General features: G+C 33.8%; 2 protein-coding genes across 11 annotated transcripts in view; both read left to right on the top strand.

Moving 5' to 3' along the window:
• Positions 1–3997, top strand: part of si:ch211-204c21.1 — a 71041-nt gene extending 67044 nt beyond the window's left edge. For all 3 annotated transcript variants that reach the window (XM_021471673.3, XM_021471672.3, XM_073951371.1), the window contains 3 exons: positions 1069–1527; positions 3153–3232; positions 3529–3997. In XM_021471673.3, coding sequence (XP_021327348.1) covers positions 1069–1527; positions 3153–3232; positions 3529–3597 — 608 coding nt within the window. In that variant the 3' untranslated portion in view covers positions 3598–3997. The remainder of the gene's footprint in view (positions 1–1068; positions 1528–3152; positions 3233–3528) is intronic.
• A 5211-nt stretch (positions 3998–9208) lies between these two features.
• The window catches only part of bdp1 (BDP1 general transcription factor IIIB subunit), a 35179-nt gene continuing 29943 nt past the window's right edge, over positions 9209–14444 (top strand). For all 8 annotated transcript variants that reach the window (XM_073951362.1, XM_073951361.1, XM_073951360.1 and 5 more), the window contains exons 1-5: positions 9209–9375; positions 9854–10092; positions 12941–13520; positions 13644–13747; positions 13961–14026. In XM_073951362.1, coding sequence (XP_073807463.1) covers positions 9869–10092; positions 12941–13520; positions 13644–13747; positions 13961–14026 — 974 coding nt within the window. In that variant the 5' untranslated portion in view covers positions 9209–9375; positions 9854–9868. The remainder of the gene's footprint in view (positions 9376–9853; positions 10093–12940; positions 13521–13643; positions 13748–13960; positions 14027–14444) is intronic.

The following is a 14444-nucleotide window of genomic DNA, read 5'->3' as shown; positions in this document are numbered from 1 at the left end:
AATAAAAGAACAATAATAACCAAGTGTGTTATATCCAAAGACACGTGCTATAACCTATATGGTCCAAAACCTGACAGGTGGGCAAATCTAAGCTTGTTTTGAATTAAACAAATATAAATATGCAAATAATAAATAATACTATCTCTAATAATAACATTATACAAAAGCAGATTGTCATGAATAAACTAAAAAAAATGAAGAAGACATGGAGGCAGTGGTTTTTATATTTATGTATAAAATAATATTTTTTGAAATATTTTAATCCTTTAATTCTTTTTCATTTGTAAAGATATTTGCGTATTACTGTAAATCCTGTGTGTATTAAGCAACTAACGCGCTCTGCGCTGGACCTTAGTCTCCCTCTCAGCTGGTCTATTGCGCAGTCTATTTTAGTTCCTCAAAATAGCAACGCGCCAGCAATGCACCTTAACACACCTCCTTTTTTAGACCAGAACGCCTATGGGTGCACATATGAGCGCAAATGCATTTGCTATTTAAACAGCGTGGTGCAAAATCTCAAAATGACTTTTGCCCCGAGCTGAAATTAGCAAACAACTATTGCGTCGTGCATTGTGCCGGGTGTATGATAGGGCCCTGTATGTAAAGTTTCAGCTCAAAATACGCCACAAATTATGTTTTAGAAAACTTTGATTCAAATTGTACTGTTTTGGTGACAGTCTCTTTAAATTCAAATGAGATTGTGCTCTTTTCAAAAGAGAGTGGAGCTACAAATGCCTATGTGTCAGCATAGTGGCAGATTCAAAAATAAGACTAATGTCCTGTACTAATGAGGTTAAGATTATCACTAATGGGCAAGGCTTTCCCGCTCTCATGACATGTACAAAAGGAGAATGTCAATCAAAGTGTTTCTGCAGATTTATCAAGCGTGACTATAAAAAAATAATAATAAAAATTGTACCATTAGAAGCTGGTTATATTCACAGATTGTTGTTATACGACTGTGTTTAAACCTTTTATAAAAATAATTTTACCACAATAGGTCCCTTTTAAGAGGAAAACTGAAGATGTGCAGGTTTTTAATACTTGTCTTTTTAATGTTTTTTTCAGAAGGCTTGTCTCTTCAAGCTCCATCAGGATCTTCTCTGTGGAATCAGCCGCTCGCTTCTATCTTCAGCGTCTCCCAGCCCTTCACTCAGGCTCCAGTCTTCTCCTCTTCTCCTGGCTCTGTCTGGGCAAATGCTCCTGCAGGTTTTGGATCCTCCACCGTTTCCCAACAGCTTCCATCATGGAGTGCCGCCCCAGTTTCCAATGGATCCAATGGTTCTTGGAGCCCTCATCCAACTCTGGGAAACCCATTCCAAAGCAGCGTATTTCCAGATGGACAGCAGAGCTCCAGTCCTCCTCCACTGGTTCCCCCGCGGCCAGTGGCCACCAAAGAAGCTCCAAAGGTGGACAGTAACGCTTTTGTTGACTTGGATCCTCTAGGAGAAAAGGAGAAGAGAGATATCAAGGACATGTTTAAGGATTTCCAGATGGCCAAGCCACCAAATGTGCCAGCAAGGAAAGGTGAGCAGATGTTGTTGCTGTATTTTTGTTTTAAAATCACCCGTTCTACTAAAGAATCCCATCCATTTGGTCTGCTTTGGGTGTTTGCTTAATGGGCGAGGGAATGCAACACATGCCAAGTTCACTTTATCACACATTTTTATGCGTGATAGTGTTTAGCAAGTTTTAGCATGCATAAACCTGTTGTCAGCTCAACACATCTGTGTTACTGCAGGTTTTACACTTACACTTTACACTGTTGGAAAAATAATTTTTGATATAAATATTAGCATATTAACATATTAACAGGCAGAAGCTTTTGTCCACTGTGAAACTTTTCTAAGGAAAATGTAAAACAAGGGTTTTCTTTTCAATTTTTAGGTAGTTTGATTTCAAATACTTATATGGCAGTATGCTTGACTTAAGTACTGTAAATAAATTCAACTGTTCTGTATAAATCAATTTAGAGAAACAGAGTCATATTAAAATATTTTATAATATATAATTTAAAGAATGATCAGTTTTTCAGCTGAGGAACATTTATCTTATGTTGAGGAACTAATTGTCAAGAAATTATAAAAAAATAATTGTTTATGACAATGTAAAGGTATAAATTCTGATTAGCAGAGAAAGTGTAAATTTTTAAATAATAGTAATTACAATAATAATGGAAAAAATGAATGATTGAATGAATGAATAATAGAAATAATAATATTTAATATTATTTACTGTGTGGAGTTTGCATGTTCTCTCCATGTTTACTCTGGTATCCCCCACAGTTCAAAGACATGTGCTATAAGTTTATTGGACAAGCTAAATTGGCTGTGTTGTATGAGTGCATGTGTGAAGTGAGAGTGTATGGGTGCTTCCCAGTACTGGGTTGCAGCTGAAAGGGTATCTTTTGCCTAAAACATATGCCAGAATAGTTGGTGGTTCATTCTGTGGCGACCCCGGATTAATAAAGAGACTAAGGCAACAAGAAAATTTTTCTTCTGGAGAAAGTTTTATTTGATTTATTTCAGTTAAAATAAAAGCAGCTTATAATTTTTTAAAACCCATTTTAGGGTCAATATTATTAGCCCCTTTAAGCTCTATTTTTGATAGTCTACACAGAACAAACCACTGTTATACAATAACTGGCCTAATTCCCCTAACCTGCCTAGTTAACCTAATTAACCTAGTTAAGCCCTTAAATGTCACTTAAAGCTCTATAGAAGTGTCTTGAAAAATATCTAATCAAATATTATTTACTGTTATCATGACAAAGATGAAATAAATCAGTTATTAGAGATGAGTTATTAAAACTATCATGTTTAGAAATCTGTTGAAAAAATCCGCTCTCTGTTAAACAGAAATTGAGGGAAAAAATTGTCTAAACTTTTTTTTAGAGTTCTTCGCGAGTCCAAAAAGTTGTAACTGACCTGAAGAGACCTGTAAATGTGCTGCCCATACCCAGACCCGTATGTTAAAAAGAAATTGTAGGAAAAAAATAAACAGAGAACCTTGAAAATGTGATATTATTGAAATAACTTAAAATTCTAGGTGTACTTCAAACAAATATATCATATCGTGAGATTTGGGATGGCAAGAAATGTTTTAAGAAACAAGAAATGGAAGCTTAACATGACTGATTTTTGTCACTATAGAGCCATTGAAAATTGGAGGTCAGAACCCATTCGACAACTCCTATGGAAAAGATCCGTTTGGCACATCTGTACCTGCAACTGTACGTATAATGCATCCATACAAGCAAATCTCAATCATTTTATGACATAGCATTATTTTGTGTTGTTGTAATTTCTTTCTTCTGTTCAACACAAATGAAGATATACTGAAGAAAAGCAGCCACTGACTTCAATAGTATTATTGTTTCTACTATGAGAGTGATTGTCTGCTTTTTTCTTACATTCTTCAGAATATCTTGTTTTGTGTTTAAAAGAATAAATAAATTCTAATAAATGATAGGGATATTTTGGGGGTGAACTCACCCTTTAACATCTCTTTTCTTCTTTACTTTAACAGAGCGCTCCTCCCATAAAAGCAGTGGGCTTAGATTCTTTCAGAGACCCATTTGGAAACCCATTTGCATGATAGCCGTTCACCCTGATGACTCCATAGGGTCCAAACTAAAAGAATCATTGAACAAGAAATTATGCAAAAGCAATTCCATCCCAGATGTTTCTTACAGCTTTATAATGTTTTGGATACAGCAGCACCGGTTTTATGTAGCTTTTCCACTAAAGTGCATCCCGTTGAAGAGCAGGTCTCTTAGCTCTGATGTCACAGCCAAATCAAGCGTCTGCAAACCTCCAGCTTTTATAAACCAGCATCACATCTGTATGTTGGTTGAGGACAGGCTGAAAAGAAACCATCATCCAGTTATGGTTTCCTGCTAAAACACGGATTTCACTGCAGTTTGCCTGTGAATGACAACATGGTCATTCATGGAGTGGTTTTGTTTTCTGCACTAAAAGCACTCAGAAACAATTTAGTCACGTCTCCTTTGAGGACTTTTTCTATATTGCAGTATTATATATTGACTTTGTGTTTACTCTTCCACATTTATCGAAAGCTTTAGGGCATGCGATTGGTCACTACTTTTGACAGATGAACAAATTCCATGTTTTTGTTTGTTTGTTTAAATCCAGTTTAAAGGGTTAGTTCACTCAAACATTTAAAACGTGCTATTAATTATTTAAACTCAAGTCGTTCCAAACTCTTGAGACATTTATTCATCTTCAGAACACAAATTTAAGATATTTTAAATGAAATCAAAGAGCTCCAGGCCTGTCACAATAAGGAATTTTTGTTGTGCAATATATTGTAATAGAAATTGCTGCAATAAGCAATATTATTGTCATTTTGAGATGGATTTATGCCACTGACTATCTAATGATATAATTATATTATATCATTATTATTATATATAAATTTATATTACAGCATAATAATGCATATAGCCATAAATGCTTTAAAATGCTTAACATTTTTTTAAATTATTTAGATTATATAATTTGATGTTAAAAAGGTAAATGTCCTATTGTATATACACTATTAAATGTCCTGTTAGGTAAATGTCCAAATATAAAGTTTGACACTGGGTAGGTGGAATGTAAATGTCAGTGTAAAATTGCTTTAACATTATTTGTGAATTTGTAAATACATATTGCAAGGGTAAAAGTAATTGAGGTCATCTCCAAGTATTGCATGATAAATCAAAACATTGATTATTGTGACAGGCCTAGAGAGCTCCCTCATCCTCCATAGACAGCAATGGTTCCAAGAAATTCAACGTAGTGAAAAAGAAATACTGTCAAAACATCGATTTCAGTGGTTCAAAAATAATCATATGAAGCTCCAAGAATGCTTTTTTGTTCAAAGTTTTTGTTTTTTCTGTTATACAGAGCAAACAAAAATGAAGTACCCCTTTCCCAGAACACCAGATCTAGGAACAATATGTAATCAAACGTTCAGTTCTACCAGAAAGACTTTAGGAGGCAGATAAACGTTTAAACATTTATTGTGAATTGTTTGCATAAATGTCAGTTTGTTACGGTCCTTTCATAAAGTCCTTTGGCGTAAGCCCCGTCTATAGTGCAGAACTCTGGATGAGCTGGCAGATCCTACCTGAAGATGAATGCAGGGCGAAGCCATCCCCCTGAGTGGAGACGAGGCCGACCTGGTGGTGGTGGTGATGGAGAGGATAGAGGGAAACTTCCGCAACGTCACCTGAGTACAGCGATTGTTTAGATGGGCTTGCATATAGCTTGCTTGGTTGTTATAGGCGGACGAGATAATTAATATGAATGACGTGACATCTCAATCTTCCTGTCAGAACTCTCGCTAAAGCTTTTATAGAAAATAAACGATGAAAACATGACAAGAAAATATGACACTAGTTCCTTTTTTCTCATATTGTCATGTTGTGTGCGTCCATTTACATCACAACAGACCCTTTGATAGTATGCCTTATTTTCTTCAACTTAAGATGAGACATCACTTCTCTTATCCAGTGATTACCTGTTGGTGGAATAGATAACAATATCTGTCTTCTAGCAGGAGAACAAAAGGCTAACATTTGAATTTGTCTTATATTGAGAGGAGCGTTTTCAGGGGCCACCCCGAACTACGCAAGAAATGGTGATGGCTCTACTACCACCCCAAATGCCACAGAAAAGGTCTCATAATAATTCAGTATATGTAAAGCTTTGGACATGTCCAGAACATGTGCAGCAGAGTAATTAATTAATTAAATGAATACGATTGTTCTCATTTTTGGTGAACTAACCATTTAAATAGGATTGTTCCAAACCCAAGCTGACATGATGGGACAGTGGCGAGATGATGTGTATATAATATCTGTCTGTATACTTTAATATGATTGTGCAATCAACATCTGATGGTGTCCTCTATACTGATGACCACATGATACAAACTGTACTGACACGTTCATTACAAAGAAAATAATAACAACGACTCGAATCAGTTTATATTTGAGCTGAATGAATCCCCTTGCGAGATGTTATTTTATTGCATCCGCATTCAGTGTTCTGTTATTTGTGACGTTTCATCAGGTTAAAATTTCTGTTTTGGTATTGATTTGACATTGTCTCAAATGATTAGTCTTTAATTGCAACCACTGGCATGTTGTCAGTGGTGCTGCAGATATAAATACTTTGTATTCATGGTGTAGGAGGACGATGCTTGTGTATTTTAAAGCCTTTTTTACGTGATCATCCAGAATGCTTCAGGTAATACTTGATATAAGCATTTTGATGTGTCTGTCTGATCATTGGTGAGATTTTACAACACTGCTAATTGATAGTTGGGAATATAATCATTTCCCACAAGAGAAAATTAAGTGGACAAGCAAATGATATTGTGAGGCTTAACAGTGTAACGGATATGTGTTCATCTCAGTGGATTTATGATTTTGCAAAAATAAAAACAGGAACGTGTGTACTGTACTGACTGTACTGGATGTTGAAGCCTTGTCAGAGTGAACTATGTGAATCGTGTGTGTGTGTGTGTGTGTACATATATAAATATCTGCTCTGTTATGCACTATGCCATCTCTACCTTGTATGATATAGAACTAAGGTGTTTTCAAGATGTAGTCGCTGCAATAAACTGGAATTTTAGTTAGTGGGAATAGATTCAGAACTGTCTTATTTATCTTTTACAAACTTTGTATTCAAGTCTGGAAGACCGGTAATGTCTGCTTCACAATAAAGTGAGGACTGGATGAATAAAACTAGTCTCCTGTTTCATATATTAAAGCTTGGGTTGAGTTTAATGGTTATAAAATGTATCTAACTGAGAGTTTGACTCATGTATATGCTCATAAGGTTAAGAAACTATGTGGAATCACAGTAATAAACATTTTGTAGTAGGTTTGTCGCGATACTATTAATTAATTTTACAATTCTATACCAGCTGAAGTATCACGATACCAAGTAGTATTCCGATAATTAATAACTCAAACTATAAAGAAAATAGTCAGAAACAGTATATTTTACACTGTATAATAGGTCTTGAATTTCATTCATAATTCCCTTATTATAAAAAATTCAGCAATTCCAGCGGATGTGACATTTGCAGTAAAAAACCCGAAACAATCTACACAAAGAAAGTAAATGTTGATATTATATTAAAACATCTGTTTCAATTTTCAAAAAGAACTGACCACAGAATTATGGGATCAGAAAAATATCACTTTAAGCATGTTTTGTACTTTAAATGAGGAAAATAAACATGCCTTATGAATGTGACCAAAAAAGTCTGTGAATATGCATACAACATACTTTGTAGAATTCTGTGAATTAAACTGCACAATCCAAAAGAAATAATGCAAATCAAAAGGATTCGAGTTGGCTCTCTATACGTGAATGATTTTATTTTATTTTATATTTTGCATTCATAAGGGAAACGCTTTGCTATTGATGTGACATCTCTCCGTTATGTAGGCTATGTGACAGATGTGAAATTGCCACTCCTGTGACTTTGGTAAATCAAATAAAATTGTTCAAAAAACATTGACAGAGACATTTTGAGTATTTCTAAATTATTGTAAAATACCGGCTTGCACAAAAAACCTAGAAACGGTTTTGGTAGTTTGGTGAAAACTGAATTTTTTGTCGTGGCAAGCATGGGCGTAAATCTGATTAAACAGTAGAGGGGGACAATAAATATAAAATTTCTTCCAAAAATAAAAAAATTGTTCACTCCCCAAAAGAATTGTCATTATCCCTTTAATAAAGCACAACACCCTTACCTGACACTGTACATCTGACTGACCCTGCCCTGCCTGTTTCTCAATCATTTCTTTTTCATTCCTTTGCCTGTGATTGATAATGTGACATTAGTATTTTCATAAGCACTCATTTTGAAAGCCAAATTGCTTAATATGTGAAGTTTTTTGTACTTGGCATTTAGCTTTACTAAAAAAATATTATATCCATTTTTTCTGTCATTTTATCCAATACATGACACTGCCAGGCAAGTTTATTTATGCTGTAGCACATTTTAGACACAATGGCAATTCAAAGTGCTTTACATAAAGAATGCAAAACTATCATAAACATAATCACAACAATAAAAATAAATAATTAAAAAAGGTTAACATTTTAATTTCAAATTAATTGAGTAGAACAGAATAGAAACTGATTTTACAAAAAATACAGTGGGGTTTGTGTGCAGTGTAGCAGTGCTCATTTGGCAAATACACAACTTATAATATGCAAATTGTGGTCGTTAATGTTAAGTTAACATTATGCCAAGACGTCACAAATGAAACACTGCAGGGGAAACGGCTTTAGCATTAGCAACAAGCTAACGCTAACTAGATAAGTAATTTTAATTGCTAATACAGCAGATTCATGGACAGTTCCATCCTTAATCAGCATTTTTTGCCTTAAAAAATTGGGGTTATACATATACATACATACATATATATATATATATATATATATATATATATATATATATATATATATATATATATATATATATACATATATATGTATATACATATATATATATATATATATATATATATATACATATATATATATATATATACATATATATATATATATATATATATATATATATATATATATATATATATATATATATATATATATGTATATACATATATATATATATATATATATATATATATATATATATATATATATATATATATATATATATATATATATATATATATATATATCAGAAATATCAAATGCAATTAAACTTCACCCACTTCTGAATCACTGGTTAAGCTAATAGTTATTGATCTCAGATTTATGTTGGGGCAAAACATTTGACCATCTGAATTTGACAAAGCAAAAAGTCTTTGGTTCAGTAAGAAGAAAAAATAATAATTGTATATATACATACATTTACATACATACATACACACACACACACACACATGTAGATGATCCCCACAATCTTTTGATGTTTTGCATTTATAATTGAATTAAACACCTTTACAGTCCTTTGATGAACATCTTAAAACATTTATAAAAACGTAATCTTATAGCGGTGCACATTTCTCTCATGCTTTCAGTCAGTGTTGCTCCACGTGTGTACTATCAGTCACAGCTGACTTTCTGAAGCTGCTGGGTATTGTAGTTTTTATCTAGACAACCGAGACGATGGGATAAACGGTAGAACTACAAAGACCCACAATGCCTTTCGCTGTGCGAGTGGAGGTCTGAAGCGGCGTGGTGCTTGTCAGACCGGCCGGTGCGCAAGCAAAGTTACTGCGGTGGAGACATGCGACCGGCAGAAGCGGCGTTTTAGCAGTTTTTACCGCGACAGTCACACAGGCAGGGTTTCACGGTGCTTTTAACTGAAGTAAGACGTGATCCTTTTCTGTTGTCATTGCACTCTTACTGCTTTATTGCTTCTAATTCAGTTTCATGATTTCTGTCAGTAGCCAATCAATTCAACGTGGACTCACCACACCACACGGGCGTTTGTCGAGTGTGTGTGTGTGTGTGTGTGTGTGTGCGCAAATACAAAAATAACAAATCATTAAAACCTTTTTTTTCATTTATAATTCACTCACAAAATTAACACTCCTACAGAAATTAATTCATTATTTTGTTTATTAGTGTTCACTGCATGATTCTAAACTTAGCTGCCACTCTACAGTTGACCACCACCACCACCAAATAGATTAGGCGTTCTTGACCACGTGACACAGTTGTAATGTATAACATGTTTGTCCTGATGTAACTTAGTGCAACAAATCTAGTCACGTGACATCTCATACTTCTATAGACGTGTATATATGACATGCTGGCTTATTCATGACTTCTCTTCATCACAGATTTATTTAAGAAGGATGAGAAGAGCAAGGATTAGTATTAAGCCTAATGTCAGGCCAGGGGGTCGAAGTGTTGGACCTTCTCCAGAGGACAAGAGCAGCCAGGACTCCCCAGCTGTTGATGACACCCAGAAAACAGTGTCACCTCCTCCACAGTCTCAGCCGGAGGTGAAAGAGTCTGCCGAGGCTATAGGAGATGGACACTTTCCTGGCTCTCCTACTGAGAAAGCGGCACTGAACACGTAAGCTCATTAAAATGAACAAAATCATGTTTTGTTTCTCTAATAAATGGTTACAGGGCTTTCAGGTACTTGGGAAAAACTGTAACCATTAAATTATTCAGGATTTATATGAGTATTGATACATTGCTGTTCAAAAGGTCAGGTATAGGTTTATATTTCTACTTTTAAACTGATCATAAGTAGGCCCACACTAAATCTGCGCGCACAGAAATCTACAGATTTTTTTTGCCCATCATTGAGTCTATTTATTTACTTGCGTAAATGTCTGTAAATTTATATTTATTTAGTTTTTAAATTAATTTCACTAATATTATTGTGATATTAGTAATATTAAAATGTTCTTATGATTTATTTACAATATAGTTTGTAAAGTAATATTTTCTGTCTTTTCGTAGATATATTATATGATAGACATGTTTTGTTTGCCAAATAAGTGGATCTGATTGGATTTGCATTGTAAACATTAAATAAAAGTTAAAAATGTATTATTTGTTGATTTCATATATTAAGTTTGTAGTTATGATACTTCTAAAATCATTCAGCATAAATCCACAGATTTGTTTTTACAAAATTATCTGCAGAAATAGCAAATAATGTCCACAGATTCTGTCTGACCCTAATCATAAGTGACATGTCGTTCTTTTGAACTTAATAGTCTAAAAGTTTTTTTTGACAAATTATGTTAAGCAGAAGTGTTGACAATATTGATAATAAGAATTATTTATTGAGCACCTATTCAACAGCATGTTAGAATTATTATTACTTTTTTATCCTTTGACTAAAAAAGTCAAATCCTTTGAAAACTGCAGCAATAATGTTTTACTACATCAATACAATTTCAAAAATAATGAAATGGAAGGTGGTTATTTTAAATTTGTAACAATTTATTATTTTTGTGTTTTCAGTCAAATTGATACATGATTTGGGAGTGAAAATTTTCTTTTCTAGAAAAATGTTATACTATGCAGTTACTGTAACTTTTTTAAAAAAGTTATTCTTTATGGTTTTTCACAATTATTGTTATAGGACAATAGAGATTTTACATGCAGGAAAGTGTGGGAAGAGAAAGGGTCGCTGTGAGCACCTCAGTGCTATGTGTGGACACACTATTTACTAGGCTATTGGCGTGGACACAGTTACCTTAACTTAACTATTGAGCAATTCCATGCAAATGTCAACCTTGCCATGAAAAAAAAAATCAGTTTTCACCAAAATAAGGAAACCGTTTCTAAGTATTTTTGTTTAAGCAAGTATTTTACAGTACTTTAGAAATAGCCAAAAATGTCTTTGTCAATGTTTTATTATATTTGATTGACCAAAGTCACACAAGTAGGAATTTCACATATGTCACATCCATAATGGAGAGACATCACATCCATAATGATACTTTTTCCTTATAAATACAAAAATATTAAACAAAATAAAATCAATCATGTTTTTTTCTATAGTGAGCCGACTCATCATTTTAATTAGCATATTTTTGGGGGGTTGTGCAGTTCAATTCACAGAATTTCTACAAAGTATGTTGTATACTGCAAACTCGCATACTTTTTTGGTCACATCTATAACGCATGTTTATTTTCCTCATTTAAAGTAGAAAACTTATTTATAGATTGATAATATTTTTTCTGATGCCTTGCCTCTGTGGTGAGTTGTTTTGGAAAATATTAATAGATGCTTCAAATAATGTTAATGCATACTTTCTATGTGAGTTTATGTTTTGAGTTTTTACTGCAAATGTTGCATCCATAATGCTGGAATTGCTCTATTACATTATTTTAGTACATTTAAAATTGAATATGAATACTAGAACCCATAATGCAGAACTGAAAATCTGTTACATTAGAAACAAAACTAGTTGTACATTGTAACATTTTAGAAGTTCAAGTTCATTTATTTATAAAGCATATTTAAAAACAGTCACAAGACTGACCAAAGTGCTGTACAAAAGACAAAGTAAAATAAAAGATTATAAAAACATAAAAATAAGCCAAGAAAAATGACTGAATAAATTAAAAAATGAAGCAGTAGAAAATACTATTACAATAATATAAAAATGCCAAGCTAAATAGGTACATATTTAGGAGTGATATAAAAATAGATAGTGATGACCATTCTGACCATTTTAGAACATTTAAGCTCTGAAATAAATTGTAATTAATGCTATCACTGTATGCAAAACAAGTGTTTGTCTTATTCTTCCATGTGTTTCAGTTCTGTCTTCAGGGTTTCAACATAGTCCTTGACTCATCTTTGTGTTTTTATTATTATCTGCTTTTATCTTGCTCTGTTTCTAACTATTGCATTGATATTGGCTATGAATGTGAACTTTAAGATTTCTGATTATATTTTACAGCTTAGCTACTTAAAGAAAACTGTCACTAAATTAACATTTAAAGGGATAGTTAAAATTTTTTTGTCATTATTATACATTTACTCATCCTGCATTTCATCCAAACATGTTTGAGTTTCTTCTGTTGAGCACAAAGGAAGATATTCTGAAGAATGTTAATTAAAAAAAAAAAAACAGTCGTTGATTTATAGTGTTTTTCATTCCTATTGTGGATTTAAATGTCTGCTTTTTCCAAAATTTTTCTAAATATCTTGTTTTGTGTTCAGTTAAATGAAAAAAGAAAATCTTTTGAAGCTTGAGTGAGGAAATGATGGGGGACCTTTTTATTTGTGGGTGAACTATCTAGCAAGCTAAATATGTGAGCTAGAAGAGGTGTTTTTTTCTCCTCTGTAACACATGACATGACTGTCCAAAGTAAAAGGTAGCTAAATAGATTGCAGCTAAACCTGAGATGAAACGGTATCTGATCTGACATTGAGGGCTTATCTTTTTCAGTGACAGTAAAGATAGAGCGCCATCTAGTGCCAAGACAACTGCAACTCCAGCACTTCAGAGGAGGGGCAGATTATCTGTCGCCCCAAACCTGGCCAGACCCAAACTCCGTTCTACAGCTGATCCTCCTCCATCGGCTAACAAAACTGCTTCTCTTCCATCAGAGTCTTCCAAAACCTCGTCCCCTATCCAAGCACCCAAGTCTTTTCCTCAGCCTCCTGTCCCAGTTGCTATCAGTGAAGATGTTTCTCAAAACTCTAAATTTTCTGGCTCTACTGCAGCAGCCCATTGCCCTCCATCATCACCATGTCTTCTATCCATCTCTGGCTGCCCAGAATCTCCATCCTTCACATCATCTCATCAAGAGCCCTGCAAATCTCCCCTGAAAATCCAAAGCAAGGACGTTGGACTCCTAGAAGGAGGTGCTCCAGCTCCCTCCACATTCTCTCCGTATGTGAAGCTGTCACGTGTTGATGGACCTGGTTCTCCTCTCAGGGAGAAAATCCTCTCGGACAAGGAGCGAGTCTTAAGGGCCCTCAAACTGAAAGAACTGATGAAGATGGAGAGGTCAAAGGAAAGAATGGTAAAGTCAATATACTTAAACATGGTTGGATTAGGAAAGTCATAATGGTTGTTAGAATATAAGTGATCTATCAAAAATTAAGCTTTGTTTATTTATTTTTTTGCGGGACCACTTCTAATGCAGCAACGGCGCGGACGGCATAAGCGCGAACATGTCTATGAGATGGATCCTGATAAAATGACTTTAGCTGACTTCATTTATTACATCCCAGATACTAATCCTATGAAGTAAGTTGATAATAAATATCATCATAGTACATTGTACACACTAACACTTTTGGATTGTCCATGTGTATGCAAACTGTGATCATGATCACTAGTATATTATTATACTGAACATAATTTCCTTTCTAAGTGAATGTTTTCTAACTAATGTCTTTTAATATGTGGTTGTTCACTTCTAAAAGCTCTTTCATTTCATTGGTCGTGTTTTTGTTACAGGTCTTCCCTTTCAACAGAGGAGGTTCAGACAGCACCTACTGCTACTGCTATTTCTCCATCTCCCTTGTAAGTCAAATCTAATGTGCAAAGTGAAATTGACTTTGTTTTAGATTATTTAAACTTCTGTGCATATTGTGAAGTGGAGCCGGAAGTGTCCATGTTTTATGGGTTTCATTTGTTCTGAAATAATGTACATACCTCAGGTGGTCGTGACAAAACTGCACTCTTTATTAAGAGCCTGTGATTCATTAAATAATGATGTAGTTATTAACTATATTATTTGATTTTTTGTGTGTGTGTGTATGAAAACAATAAACAGTTCCGTGCATACCAGTTGAAATTTAGCTAAAATTGTAAAATGCCTGTTTTTGTATACCTTTAATGTAGCTACAAAACTACAGCTATAATAACTACAATTCTGAATTAAAATAATAATTGTGTTGCTGTTATTTTTATTAGAATTATTATGATGATGATTATTATT

The sequence above is a fragment of the Danio rerio genome, chromosome 5, assembly GCF_049306965.1.
Source record: "Danio rerio strain Tuebingen ecotype United States chromosome 5, GRCz12tu, whole genome shotgun sequence".
NCBI classification, from domain to species: domain Eukaryota; kingdom Metazoa; phylum Chordata; class Actinopteri; order Cypriniformes; family Danionidae; genus Danio; species Danio rerio.
The sequence above is the reverse complement of the archived record's forward strand: the minus strand, read 5'-3'. Positions and strand labels throughout refer to the sequence as shown.